The sequence below is a fragment of the Cololabis saira genome, chromosome 20 (genome assembly GCF_033807715.1).
Source record: "Cololabis saira isolate AMF1-May2022 chromosome 20, fColSai1.1, whole genome shotgun sequence".
Taxonomy (NCBI): domain Eukaryota; kingdom Metazoa; phylum Chordata; class Actinopteri; order Beloniformes; family Belonidae; genus Cololabis; species Cololabis saira.
The window spans coordinates 38568650-38583636 of NC_084606.1; the positions used below are offsets into that span (position 1 = coordinate 38568650).

The 14987-nt window shown below is 42.6% G+C and overlaps 1 protein-coding gene across 1 annotated transcript in view; it reads left to right on the forward strand.

Annotated features, from left to right (window-relative positions):
* The window catches only part of LOC133420881 (disintegrin and metalloproteinase domain-containing protein 19-like), a 203996-nt gene that overhangs the window by 133993 nt on the left and 55016 nt on the right, over positions 1-14987 (forward strand). The window contains 4 exon segments of the mRNA XM_061710762.1: positions 1-154; positions 7295-7360; positions 12845-12916; positions 13900-14066. The exon segment at positions 1-154 is cut by the window's left edge and continues 10 nt beyond it. Coding sequence (XP_061566746.1) covers positions 1-154; positions 7295-7360; positions 12845-12916; positions 13900-14066 — 459 coding nt within the window.

Sequence of the window (14987 nt, forward strand, 5' to 3'; positions counted from 1 at the left end):
GACCGACACCTTCTACCTGGAGCCCATCAGCACCGGGAACACTTCCCAACATTTACTACTGAGTGCCGGGGATCTGCCCATTACGGCTGGAAACTGTGGCCACGGGCATCAGACCACCGACATCTTCAACCTGCTCAGACCGCTTCATTCAAGGGTGAGTCCTCAAACATTCATCACAATTCCAAACCTTCCACCACCTTTAGGATTTCTGTGTTTTTACAGCTGGGAAAACAGCTTTTTATGTCTTTCAGCATATTGTAGATCAAGGCCTGCTTGTTCCTGTAAATCACAATATTCTAATTTTGGGGAGACAGTCCAGTATGTTCCTGTAAAAATGTGAACAAGATTGTCGTCAGAATTTCCCGTCAGGCTTAAAATCCAATACAGAAAAGCTACTTGAACAAGCAAAACAAAACATTTCAAAGATACATTTCTAAACCGTGTTTAAATTAATGCCAGATGTAACTTCCACAAAAGACGTGCCAGTAACGGCTCCAGCTGAGAAGAGTTCTGTCCACATCTGAAGGGCCTTTTGCAAACCTGGTACAGACATAACGTTAACCCTTGTGCTGTCTTCAGGTCAAGGAGGGAGGAAGAGAAGGAGGGAGGAAAGAATTAAGGAAGGAAGAAAGAAAAGAAGGAAAGAAGGAAGGGAGAAAAAGAAGGAGGAGATAAGAAAGATGGAAGGAAGGGTGAAAAGAAGGAATGAAGGGAGGAAAGAAGAGAGGAAAGAAGGAAGGAAGGGAGAAAAGAAGGAATGAAGGAAAGAAGAGAGGAAAGAAGGAAGGAAGGAATGGAGAAAAGAAGGAAGGAAGGAAAGAAGAGAGGAAGGAAGGAAGGAAGGAAGGAAGGAAGGAAGGAAGGAAGGAAGGAAGGAAGGAAGGAAGGAAGGAAGGAATGGAGAAAAGAAGGAAGGAAGGAAAGAAGAGAGGAAAGAAGGAAGGAATGGATGGAGAAAAGAATAAGGAAGGAAGGAAGGAATGGAGAAAGGAAGGAAGGGAGGAAATAAGGAAGGAAGGAAAGAAGAGAGGAAGGAAGGGATTAAAAGAATGAAGGAAGGAAAGGAGAAAACAAGGAAAGAATGTACGAGGGGAGGAAAGAAGGAAGGAAGGAAGAAAAGAAAGAAGGAAAGGAGTAAAGAAAGAAGGAAGGGAGAAGGAAGGAGAGAGCAGGAGGAAAGAAGGAACAGGAGAATGAGGTCATTTTGACCCAAAGACAGTACCAGGGTTGATATTGTAGCTGCAATCAAAGATGATTTCAGAAGTGTCTGTGATGGACGGCAGCATAAACGCTGCAGCATAAACGCTGCAGCATAAACGCTGCAGCATAAACGCTGCAGCATAAACGCTGCAGCGGTGTGTGTGAAGTAAACCAGTGATAAAACGGCTCGTATTTGACTGTTAGCAGCAATACGTTGAATTGTTTTATCTGTGTCGTTATGCAGCCTTTAACTTTTGTTGTGGGGATTTTTGGGCCACTCTTCTTTCCAGCGTTGCTCCAGTTCATTAAGGTTTTCAGATATTTATTTTAGACACACCTACTTTCTTCTCTTTTTCAGCATTTATGTTGTGTATTTGCTGTTGTGCTTTTGATCTTGATGCGTGTTGCATAAAGCAGCTTCAGCTTCTGTTATTAGACAGATGGTCTCATGTTTGACCCGTACCCAAAGGCCCAAAGGCTTGGCTTTTGGACCAGTAGCTGAAAACATTCTGCATTGTCCTTTTCATATTTGGTCTTGATCGCAGACCAAATTCAAATTAAAAGATTACTTGATTCATTCCCAAGGGCAAATTGTTGCAATATTCGTGATTTAAGTCTTTTCAAAGTAGTGGACGTTGTTCAGAGGAAGCGCTCTCATGAGAGGGATGTGCTGTTGTGGTCAAACTACATTGGATTCTAAACCAGTCAAATAGTTAGTATTTTCTATTGTTGGAGAAGAAGTGGAGGTGGTGGACGAATATAAATATCTTGGTTTTCACCTGGACAACAAACTGGACTGGAGATGCAACACTCATGTTGTTTATAAGAAAGGATAGAGCAGATATTACTATTTGAAGAATCTTGGGTCCTTCAGCATTTACAGCAAGATGTTGAATATCTTATCTATAAATGTGTTTAGGAGATTTCAATCAGTCATCTGTGGAGGAGCAGCATCACAGCAGAGGACCTAACCCTGGTGCTGTCTACGGGTCAAGGAAGGAGGGAGGGAGGAAGGGAGGAAAGAAGGAAGGAAGAAAAAAGAAGGAAGGAAGGGAGAAAATAAGGAAGGAAGGAAGGAAGGAAGGAACGAAGAAAGAAGGAAGGAAGAAAGAAAAGAAGGAAGGAAGGAAAGAAGGGAGGAAAGAAGGAAGGAAGGGAGAAAAGAAGGGAGGAAAGAAGGAAGGAAGAAAAAAAGAAGGAAGGAAGGAAGAAAATAAGGAAGGAAGGAAGAAAGAAGGAAGGAAGGAAGGGAGAAAAGAAGGAAGGAAGGGAGAAAATAAGGAAGGAAGGAAGGAAGAAGGAAGGAAGGAAGGGAGAAAAGAAGGAAGGAAGGAAAGAAGGGAGGAAAGAAGGAAGGAAAGAAGGAAAGAAGGAAGGAAGGGAAAAAAGAAGGTAGGAAGGAAGGAAGGAAGGAAGGAAGGAAAGAAGGGAGAAAAGAAGGAAGGAAGGGAGGAAAGAAGGAAGGACGGAAGAAAGAAGGAAGGAAGGAAGAAAGAAAAGAAGGAAGGAAGGAAAGAAGGGAGGAAAGAAGGAAGGAAGGGAGAAAAGAAGGAAGGAAGGAAGGAAGAAGGAAGGAAGGAAGGAAGGGAGAAAAGAAGGAAGGAAGGGAGAAAAGAAGGAAGGAAGGAAGGAAGAAGGAAGGAAGGAAGGAAGGGAGAAAAGAAGGAAGGAAGGAAGGAAGGAAGAAGGAAGGAAGGAAGGAAGGGAGAAAAGAAGGAAGGAAGGAAAGAAGGAAGGAAGGGAGAAAAGAAGGAAGGAAATAAGGAAAGAAGGGAGGAAAGAAGGAAGGAAGGGAAAAAAGAAATGGAGAAAATAAGGAAGGAAGGAAGAAAGGGAGGAAGGAAGGAAGGGAAAAAAGAATGAAGGAAGGAAAGGAGGAAAACAAGGAAAGAATGTACGAGGGGAGAAAAGAAAGAAGGAAAGGAGAAAAGAATGAAGGGATTAAAGAAGGAAGGGAGTAAAGGAGAGAGCAGGATGAAAGAAGGAACAGGAGAATTACCGTAGGTCATTTTGACCCAAAGACAGTACCAGGGTTAAAGAAAGTGAACACATTGATAAAGAAGGTTCTGTTCTGGCTCTGTTCGGTGCAAAGGAGGATATTTGATAAAATGAGGGAAATCCTGGACTACCCTGGTCATCCTCTGCACGACACAGTGACTCAACACAGTGACTCAGCATCAGCTTCTTCCACTTCATCCTGCCCACAGCTGTAAACCTCTAGAATGACTCTGAAGAATCAATCGATCGGTATGCTCCTCTCTGCCACCGTTCGTTGTCAGGGTGTCCAGCCCCTTCCCCACAACATCACCGGCCCTCCTCATCAGCTTGTTAAGTCTGTTGGTGTCTGCGACCTTCATGCCACCTCCCCAGCATGTGACAGCACGGGCTACAACAGACTCATTAAACATCCTTGGCATCGACCGGAAGATGTTGATGAGGCATTGTGACACCGTAGCTGACGTGAAACTCCAGCTTCCTACCGCCTGCAGGGCCGACACCTTGGAACTGGCCTCAAACACAGACTTGAACCACGGGAATGCCATATGACGAAGTTCCTGACTGACTGATATGTTAATACCAACTCATTTGGCCACAGACTTGAACCACGAGAACACTCTATGGGGTTAATTTACAACTTAGTGACAGTCATGCCCAGGGGCCCTCAACCCGAAGGCAGCACGCTTCATGTTCATCTTCATATTAGCTCTTTAGCTCTAGAGCTGCGGTGCTCTTTAGCACCGCCCTAGTGGCTCCTGGAGCTTTTTCAAAAATGTTTGACCTTTTTTTACATCTTTTTCTTCTTTCTTCTTCTTTTCTTTCTTTCTCAAAATTTTGACTTTTTTCTCGACATTTCGACTTTTTTCTCGAGATTGTACTTCAACATTAATCTCGACATTTCGACTTTTTTCTCGAAGTGCATAATGAAAAAAAAAAATCTTCCTCCAGTTCTAACTAATATGAAGATGAACATGAAGCGTGCTGTCTTCATTCTAAGGCTGATACAAGACTTTTCATTTTTTTGCGGCTCCAGACATATTTGTTTTTTGTGTTTTTGGTCCAATATGGCTCTTTCAACATGTTAGGTTGCCGACCCCTGGTCATGCCAAATGCCCGATAACGGCATTTGGCCACAGATCACATCTGACTGTAAATTGCTTTTTGTCTCTCACATGACTTTATTCCTGCCTTTTGTGCTTTGAAGTTACTGTATAAAAGTCATGATTCCAACCACTCTGGGTCAGCACACCAACCCAGACACGCTCTGCGTAGGTCTGCTCACCGCCGGCTACTGAATAAAACTCACTACACCACAGCAGACTTCTCAACTGGATTTTATATTATTCTTCAACAATGTTAAAGTACTTCAACCTTCTTAGGAAAAAGAGTCAGCTTTGGCCCTTCTTGTAGTCAGCCTCAGCATTGGTCTGGTCCAGCTGGTTATTCAGGTACACCCCCGGGTGCCTGTATTCCTCAGCAGTGTCCACAGGGACCCCCTGGATGGAAACAGGGGCCACTGGTGTTTTAACCCCATCTCAGATCCACTATCAGCTCCTTTGTCTTTGTCACATTGAGCTGCAGACGGGTCAGCTCACCAAGTGACAAAGTTGACCACAACAGTTTATATTCAATACTGTTTGAAGGTCGGCATATCCAGGATGACGTGGTTAAAGTCTCCCGACATGATGACGAGGGCACTGGGGTGTTGAGTCTGAAGTTTGGAGATGATGGTGCTGCAGGCATATGTTGGTTTGCAGAGGTGGACACGGCAACGATGATAACATGTGGGATCTCACTGGGCCGACCTTCTTTCCTTCCTTCCATCCTTCCTTCTTTCCTTCCTTCCATCCTTCCTTCTTTTTTCCCTTCCTTCCGTCTTTCCTCCCTTCTTTCTTTTCTCCCTTCTTTTCTCCCTACCTTCCTTCTTTCCTCCCTTCTTTCCTCCCTTCCTTCCTTCTTTTCTTCCTCCCTTCCTTCCTTTTTTCCTCCCTTCTTCCCTTCCTCCTTCCTTGACCTTGCCTCTCGGTGTGGACGGCCACCCATAGGTAGTGTTTTCCTCACCTGGATCGTTAGTGCTAAGCCATGTCACCAGTCCACTTATTGTGTGTGTGTGTGTGTGTGTGTGTGTGTGTGTGTGTGTGTGTGTGTGTGTGTGTGCACATGTGTATGAGTGTGTGTGTGTGTGTGTGTGTGTACGCGTGGGGGGTGGGGGTTGGGGTCGTATGGGATGTTTTAAATTGTGTTTTTGATTGTTATTTTATTCTGCATGTAAAGCACCATGTGTTGCATTTATATTGTATGATTTGGTGCTATATAAATAAATAAAGTTTGAGTTTGAGTTTGACCCGAAGACAGCACAAAGGTTAAATCTCCTCCTCTCCAACAGCCCTTCCGTCTCGACCTTCCTCTCACCCCCCGGCGTTGCTTTGCTCCTCTGCAGGAGTGTTTCCATCCCCGGAGACGTTGCTTTGCTCCTCTGCAGGAGTGTTTCCATCCCCGGAGACGTTGCTTTGCTCCTCTGCAGGAGTGTTTTCCATCCCTGGAGAGTTCAGTTGGGGTAACAGCTGGTCTGTCCACTATACCGGCCGGCATAAGCACAATCAGCTGTTCTGTCTGTTGGAGTAAACAAAGGAAACATGTACCGGTGGCATACTGAACAAACCATTCGCTCATACGCACGACCAAAAGAAACTGCAATCCTGACTACTGCAACAATGAATTTACCTTCTGGGATTAAAGTCTTTTTTTGGGCTCTAGTGGCCCTTTATTGAGATGCAGACTGGAAAGGGGTAGAGAGAGAGAACGGGGAAGACACGCAGCAAAGGTGCACGGGCTGGATTTGAACCCGCGACCGCTGCAGGAGGAGGACTGTAGTCAGTATATGAGCCGCTGCTTAACCCACTGCGCCACCGAGCGGCCCAAGGGATTAAAGTATTTTTGAGTTTGAATTAGGGATGGGCGGTATGGACTAAAAAATTGATCACGATAATTTCTGGCATTTATCCCGATAATGATAAAAATGAAGATAAAAGAAATACCAATTCAACTCCACCTTTGTAACTATAAATCTATCACCACATTCAGTCTTTGGAGCCAAATCACTGCTTTAAAAGATACTAAATACTACTAAACTACACCAATTAAATTGAATTAATAAAAACCAATTAAATGAGTTACACCTGTACTGCAAAACTGGAATGACTCATGTTTGTTACACAAACACGTATCAGCGGGGATTTTTCTGTCTTTCTTTCTTTCTTTCTTTCTTTCTTTCTTTCTTTCTTTCTTTCTTTCTTTCTTTCTTTCTTTCTTTCTTTCTTTCTGGCTCATATCCTTGCTTCCTTCCTTCCTTCCTTCCTTCCTTCCTTCCTTCCTTCCTTCCTTCCTTCCTTCCTTCCTTCCTTCCTTCCTTCCTTCCTTCCTTCCTTCCTTCCTTCCTTCCTTCCTTCCTTCCTTCCTTGGATTTAACACAGAACCATAAATCATCTTTACACAAAAACGTCATCAACAGGAATTTATCATTTTTACCACGAGATGACAAATTCTTACCGTGGGGCATTTTTTTGACGGTACACCGTGAACGGTTCCTAATTTGAATGAAATGCACCTTGAAAGTACCAGGTTGAATCTACTTCTGTCCTTGAACTACCTTTATTCTTCATGGCATAGATTCAGCAAGGTGCTGGAAACATTCCTACGAGATCTCGGTCCATGTCCACATGATAGCATCACGTATTTGCTGCAGATTTGTCGGCTGCTCATCCATGACGCAAATTCCCCATTCAACCAGATGGTAAAGGTGCTCTGTTGGATTGAGATCTGGTGACTTTCAAGGCCATTTCATTACAGTGGTCTCATTGTAATGGTCAAGAAACCAGTTTGATTGATTTAAGCTTTGTGATATAGTGCTTCATCCTGCTGGATGGATCAGAAAATGGGTACACTGTAGTCATAAGGGAGGTCAGCTACGATTTAGAATAACCCAGTCCTGGACACATGCTGTTGTTGCAAGATTATTAGAGTTGTCAGAGTTAAGAGTCACACGTTCAATTTGTGCCCTGTGAATGAAATGTTTTCATTTTCTCTCTACTCTCAGGTTAAGAGGAATACCTTGGACACAACAAAGTACTTGGAGCTGTACATTGTGGCAGACAACACACTGGTAGGATAAGTCTACTCTACTCTCACATTTAACTCATGCATGCGTGGGAATTAAATGAAACTATCAAGCAATGAACATGGCGTCGAAGAGTATTCATTATGATAATGATGCCTGTTGACTATTAACAAGAATGTGGTCCGCTTTATATTCTATTTCTGGAAGGTTTGAACACTGTAAAATATGAATATAAAGAAAATGCAAAGACTTGCAAATTATTTAACCATGGTAATAAATCAAAAACGTAAATATAGAAAATAATATCATAATGTTGAAAAATAGATTTTCTTTGAAAAATCTATGCGCATATGCTGAGGTTGATGCCTCCAGCCTTTTTAAAGTGTTTGGAAAGGCGCTTGTTTACCACCATATTACATCATCTTTTCTTTTAACAAAATTCTGTTTGTGCTTCTGTTTTCAATGTTCAACTGAGGATTGCTGCTGTTTAGCAAAGTCAAATGTTTCCCCATTATTGTTAGTTCAAATATTTTAACTGCTCAGCACTTATGCAGCCAACATTGTCATGTTTATTTGATTTATAATAGTCCAGTTGTGAGCAAGAGGCCTTTGTTGGTACACCAGCTTAGCATTCAGCCCTATTGCTTTAATATATGCAGAACATCGTTATGTATTGTTTTGCTAACACAAGCAAGGTTTTTCCTCAAAAGAATGACATGATTGCAGCATCTAGTGCAGCAAAAGCTTTATATGAAGTTATACCCGTGTCCTGTGTACTAATCCACTCCCAGACTGCACCACTACGGTTGTTGGCTTAAGAAATGTGGGCTTGTGTATGGTTAATACCAGTACTGGAGTTGAGGGGGGATGAGGGGGGACGGCATCCCCCCCTGAAATAAAAACGGTCCAAATCATCCCCCCTGAAATAAAAACGGTCCAAATCATCCCCCCCTGAAATAAAAACGGTCCAAATCATCCCCCCCTGAAATAAAAACGGTCCAAATCATCCCCCCCTGAAATAAAAACGGTCCAAATCATCCCCCCCTGAAATAAAAACGGTCCAAATCATCCCCCCCTGAAATAAAAACGGTCCAAATCATCCCCCCCTGAAATAAAAACGGTCCAAATCATCCCCCCTGAAATAAAAACGGTCCAAATCATCCCCCCTGTAAAACTGCCATCCCTCCTTTCCATCCCTTATGTCATTTCATCAATGAATGTGGTTTTACTGCTATTTCAACATTTAGAGTCATCACCAGAAAAATAACACCAGAAAAATCACTTATTTGACAATTTTCACCTGTTTCAAGTAAAATTTTCACTTGAAAAAAGTAGAAAAATCTGCCAGTGGGACAAGATTTATCTTCTTATTACAAGCAAAAAAATCTTGTTCCACTGGCAGATTTTTCTACTGATTTCAAGTGAAAATCTACTTGAAACAGGTGAAAATTGTTGTTTTTTCCAGTGATGAGTCTTGTTTTAAGTGTAATGAGATTTTTCTATTACTAAAAATGAGCCATTTTAACTAGAAATAAGACAAATATTCTTGTTAATATTTTGAATTTTTGTGGTGTAGATTGTCTGATGGGTGAGGTAGCCCAGACTAAATGTAGCATTTTCTTTGTTCTGCAGCAATATTGCTGCAAAAATGCACTTGAAAGACACTTTAAATATTCTTGTTTTGCTAGTATCATTCCACTTGAAATGATGGGAAAATGCATCATTAAATGTTGAATAAGGTGCCAGGCATGTGCACCCCTCTGGGATGCAGCCTGGTCATCATTTTCCCTGTTACTCCGGTTTCCTCCCACAGTCCAAAAACATGCGTAAAAGGTTCATTGATGATTCTAAATTGCCCGTAGGGCGACAGGACCTGTCCAGGGTGAACCCCCGCCTCTCGCCTGATAATTAGCAGGGATAGGCTCCAGCAGACCCCGTGACGCTGTAAAGGGGATCACGGGGGTCAAACTCTTGAGGTGTGACTGGTTTCATTCAGAGGTTTACGGTCCTCAGGACGGCCAACCTCACTGGACATGGCCACTAGAGAAAAAGTGATGACAAACTGAAGAGATTGGAGAAAAAAATTCAGGTACAATAGAATCTAAAACTCAAAGCATTCTGGGGTGAAATCTGCGGCCCGGTGTCAGGGAGCTTGCTCCGGTTGCAGGTAATGGCTCTCCATGGGATAATGACTCAGCTGAAAATGCCCAAGAATGGCTAAGAACAAAACATTGGATAATGAGCTGAAACCTGCAGTTTGGAGAAGAAACCCTTCAAACCCGAGACAGCTGGAGCACTTTATTCATGAGGAGTAGACCAAAACACCTGTCTAAAGGTGCTCAAGTCTCATTAAGAGTTTCAGAAATCACTTGATTGCAGTTATTGCCTCAAAACAAAATATTACGTTGAGGGTTCCAATCATTTTTGTCAAGGACGGTTTCATTAATTTTAAAGGAGGCTTTTTAAAGGATTTTGTTGCACTACAATTCAAAAGGAATGTCTTATTTGCTCCAGTTGCTTACGACAGTGGAAAATAGTGAAGTAGTAGAGGCCAGTGATCTGGGTTCTACCTCTGCAGATGTTGAGAGAGTTTAGAAGGACCAAAACAGACACACAAATGAGGCTCAAGAACCGCCAACAAAACCGCTCCATATGATGACATGTCAGACGCAGGAGTGAGCAGGGTGCTACTAATATTCTCTCTAATGGAGATAATCATTTTTTAAGAAACTAAAAGAGTTTCGGTAACAACATTATACCCCAAACCAGCAGCCCAAAGGGAAATTGTAATGACTAAGACTATAAGGGGCAAGAAAAGAGTGAAAGACTGCAGATGCAAGAGAAAATAAAGGGTGTAGCACTCTGCCTCACTTCTTTCTTTCTCCACGGTGCCTCCAATCCACCACTAATGGTTTCTGTTCCCACCATTTCATCATCAGACACCATGGCAGCACTGAGACTGACTCGCTTTGCATGAAACACTAAGCAAACAGAAAAAAAACAGAGCTACAAAAGGCAGCGCCAGATAGCAGGTCTCTTTTGATCTGGCTCAAGCCAAACACTAGCAGGAGACGTGAGGGAGATACACCACCTTTTGTTACTCCAATAATGCATGTGTAATATGTCATGTGTGTTCACTGTTCACAAAGGGCAGTGCAGACAAAAGGGAGTTTTAAATGCTCCCCTTTGTCAATAGTGCAACAGCATGCAGATAGTAAATGTTATCGAGCACAGATGTGGCTGTGTACACATCAGAACCATTAAAACAAATGTTACTGTTGTGTACAGACAGATCCAGCTCTGACTTATGGAGCTAGAACAGTCTCATAATTCGCAAATGCACACACCGTCTCCCGACGGCTCCGGTTGAACGGCCCGACAAACCATCTCCGATCGTGATGTTTTCTTTACCGAGATTACAAGAAAAACAGAGCAGTGATCTTCTCTCCATCCCGTGTTGCTGTCTGGTTTATTTATCTTTATTCCACCAATTCGAAATATTAATCACTTTTCTAAGCGAACGGTGCTAAACCAGTTCAAACAGCAGGTGTATCCGCCCCTTTAATCTGATTGGTTTACGAGTAAATCGTCCCCCACGTGGGGTGCGCTCTTATGATTGGCTGGAACAAAGGAAGGCATCTGATTGGTTGCAGATCCTTCCGTGTTAAAAAAAAACGTATTTGTGGATCGAGTCGAGTCAGAGGAGTCTCAAAAGTCACACGCAAATCCAGCGCAGCTCACAGACAAAAAAACGTTTGTAAATCAGGTTATATTTGTGTGTGCATCAAAAATACATTTGTATATCTTGTCCTACGCACGTATGAATAGTCCTGTGCATTTGTGAAACGGTGTGTGCATTTGCGAATCGGTGTGTGCATTTGTGAATTTTGTCCTGTGCCTTTGCGGAACGGTGTGTGCATTTGTGAATTATGAGACTGTTCTAGCTCCATACTGACTCGGCTCCATTATTGATGTACCGTATTTTCCACACCATCGTATTATAAGGCGCACCAACAATAAATGGCCTATTTTCAAACTTTTATATATAAGGCGCACCGCATTATACGGCGCACGGAATATATGGTAAGATACCGTAGTATAGGGGCTGGGGTTGAGTTATGTATCTACCTGATGGAGAAAAAAAACACAAGAAGAAAAGTACTGCAAGTAAAAACTTTATTAACAAAATAATAACCAGCTTTCTGAAACATGGTTCACTCCCAAAACAAATGCGTAGGAGAACTTTTCCAATTCATCCCTGAATCCCTAGAAATCTTCTTGTTCTGTGTGGGAACGGAACAGCTAGAGTGCAGCATCCAATGGTCCCGGCTCCGTCTGTCACAGTCGTGTTGAAGAATAATATAAAATCCAGTTGAGAAGTCCGCTGTGGTGTAGTGAGTTTTATTCAGTAGCCGGCGGTGAGCAGACCTACGCAGAGCGTGTCTGGGTTGGTGTGCTGACCAAGAATGGTTGAAATCATGACTCTTTATACAGTAAGTTCAAAGTACAAAAGGCAAGAATCAACAAGCCAAAGGTGAGAGACAAAAAGCAACTAAAGGGTATTTACAGTCAGATGTGATCTGTGGCCAAATGCCGTCCTCGGGCATTCGGCATGAATATCATTCAGTTGAAACTACCCCATAGGGTGTTCTCGTTATTCAAGTCTGTGGCCAAATGAGTTGGTATTAACATATCAGTCAGTCAGGAACTTCGTCATATGGCATTCCTGTGGTTCAAGTCTGTTCCAAGGTGTGGGCCCTGCAGGGGGAGGAAGCTGGAGTTTCACGTCAGTCACGGTGTCACAATGCCTCATCAGTCGCCATGATGCGAGTCAGCGTCGCTGCTGTCGTCTTGAACGTCTGTGGCGATTCCTGCCTTTGTAAAAGCTCGGACCACAGTTGGGGCTGATACATCAGCCCAGGCATCCAGACGGTGGCATATGCACGGCACTGCCGCCCCGTCTGGGTGAACGTGTGGGAGTCCCCCCCGTGGGAGTCCCCCCCGTGGGAGTCCCCCCGTGGGTGGGAGTCCCCCCGTGGGAGTCCCCCCGTGGGTGGGAGTCCCCCCGTGGGTGGGAGTCCCCCCGTGGGTGGGAGTCCCCCCGTGGGTGGGAGTCCCCCCCCCGTGGGAGTCCCCCCGTGGGTGGGAGTCCCCCCGTGGGTGGGAGTCCCCCCCCCGTGGGAGTCCCCCCGTGGGTGGGAGTCCCCCCCCCGTGGGTGGGAGTCCCCCCCCCCGTGGGTGGGAGTCCCTGAAAACTCCATCATTTAGTGTCCTCAACTTCTTTTCAAAATGAGCATATATTTTCAAAATGCATTACATTTTATGATTTTAAACATTTGATAATAGAATCAAAATTTAAAGATGCAAAGTCATTGTATTCCGTGTTTTAAAGTGCATACATTTCCCGCAGCTTGGTACCTTTTATGGAAACAGAGTTGTATTACTGACCTGGGCAGAAGGAAACCAGGGCTAGTTCAGTTTTAAGGGCTTAATGACATTAATACTCTCGTTATTCTCAATGTCCCGCAGTTTAAACGGCAGAACAGGGACTTTGAGAAGACCAAGACAAGGATAATGGAAATTGCCAATTACGTGGATAAGGTAAGACTCGTGCTCCTGTCTGCTGTTATATTGTTACACAGTCCTCACACTCTTGCTGTCATCCATCACTAGTGTGCTGTGTCATCTTATCTTAAAAGTCCCACCAGCATCATCACTGATTGAAAATGATGCACATTGGAGGAAGTTTTATCTGGATTTCTTTAGACATGTCCTGACAACCTTCTAGAAGAAATTATAAAGGAAACATCTGTTGTAGGAGCTTGTGATCTTGTAAAAAAAAACACTTTAGACCAGGAGTCGTCAACCCGTGGCTCTAGAGCTGCATGCGGCTCTTTAGCGCCGCCCTAGTGGCTCCTGGAGATTTTCAAAAATGTTTGACCTTTTTTCCTTTTTTATCTTCTTTTTTTCTTTTTCTTTTCTCTTTTTTCTCTTTTTTTCCTTTTTTTTTCTTTTTTTCATCTTTTTTTGGCTTTTTTTCTTTTTTCTTCTTTTACTTTTTTTCCCTTTTTTTCTTCCTTTTTCGTTTTCCTTTTTAATCTCGACATTTCTACTTTTTTCTTGAAATTTGGACTTTTTTCTCGACATTTTGACTTTTTTCTCGACATTTCGACTTTTTTCTCAAAGTTGTACTTCAACATTAATCTCAACATTTCGACTATTTCTCGAAATTTTCACTTTTTTCTCGAAATTTCCACTTTTTTCTCGACATTTTTACTTTTTTTCTCAACATTTCCACTTCTTTCCCGAGATTGTACTTCAACATTAATCTCGACATTTTTACTTTTTTCTTGACATTTCGACTTTTTTCTCAACATTTCGCCTTTCGCCATTTGTCTTCATTCTAAGGCTTATACAAGACTTTTCATTTTTTGCGGCTCCAGACATATTTGTTTTTTGTGTTTTTGGTCCAATATGGCTCTAAAATATTTTGCGTTGCCGACCCCTGCTCTAGGCAAATCTGTGTATGATGAGTGTGTGTGCTGGAACACATTGTTTAATGTGTTTTTCTCTTTCTTTTTAAGTTTTACAAGGCCTTGAACATCCGTGTGCCTCTGATTGGTCTGGAGGTTTGGACCGACAGAGATCAGTGCATCATCAGCGAAGAGCCCAACGCCACGCTCTGGTCTTTCCTCCAGTGGAGGCAGAAGCTGAAATCTCGCAAAAAACATGACAACGCCCAGCTGCTCACGTAAGAAACATGGGAGATATTCTAGTCCGCTCCGCTTGTTTCTTTTCTCTCCTCTTCTGCATCCCAGTCATCAAAATTGTTAAATTCACCAAATAAATGAATAGAAATGACAAAATCCCTCATGTCTCCGTCCTGCGGTAGCCGGCTCTTCTTCTCTGAATCTCTGTTGTCGTGGTTACCACCTGGCAGTTGATTCAGCGCAATGATATTAAAGTTATCAGGCAATTAGACCAAACTTGTTTTCTAGGTGTAGATTATCACTTTTAACCTCCACCTGCCAGCCAATCAGAATGGAGTATTCACACAGACCGTGGTATAAGTAATTATAATATATTATAATATAATAATATTTGGATAATTATAATTTATGTTTTCATTTCTGTTTCATTTATAGGTAATTGGTGAATTTTCTCCTTCCTTAACATCCACCTTGAGAAAAGCTAATGAGTGAAACTGTCTGCTTTAGCTGCTTTAATCTTCTCTGTGTTAGTGTTAATATGTGGCTGAAAGACAGAACTGCTGCATTCTAATAGAATAAGCTAAATCCAACACACGCACAGACCGGTCCCTCCATTAGTCTCCACTTTTCTGCTCTTCTTTTCCAATCACTGGACCAGCTTCATTCTGTTTTGGGAAGTCTTGAATATTGTGTTCTGCGTCTGGCAGGCTGATCGTTTGATAGAAGGTCTTAGTACTCAAATATATATTCAGACAAACAACAACATTATCACGTTTTATCGCTATGCTTTTTTTATTTAGCCAGATAAATTAGAAAAGATAAGAGTAATCGGGGAAATACTAATTACCCCATGAATCAGTAGCTTTTAAGTCCACTCTTAGCAGCAAAAATCTGAAATAGTCACGTTATTGAAAACTTTATCAGTCCCACATTAAGTTTTTATGATGATAGGAAAAAAATAA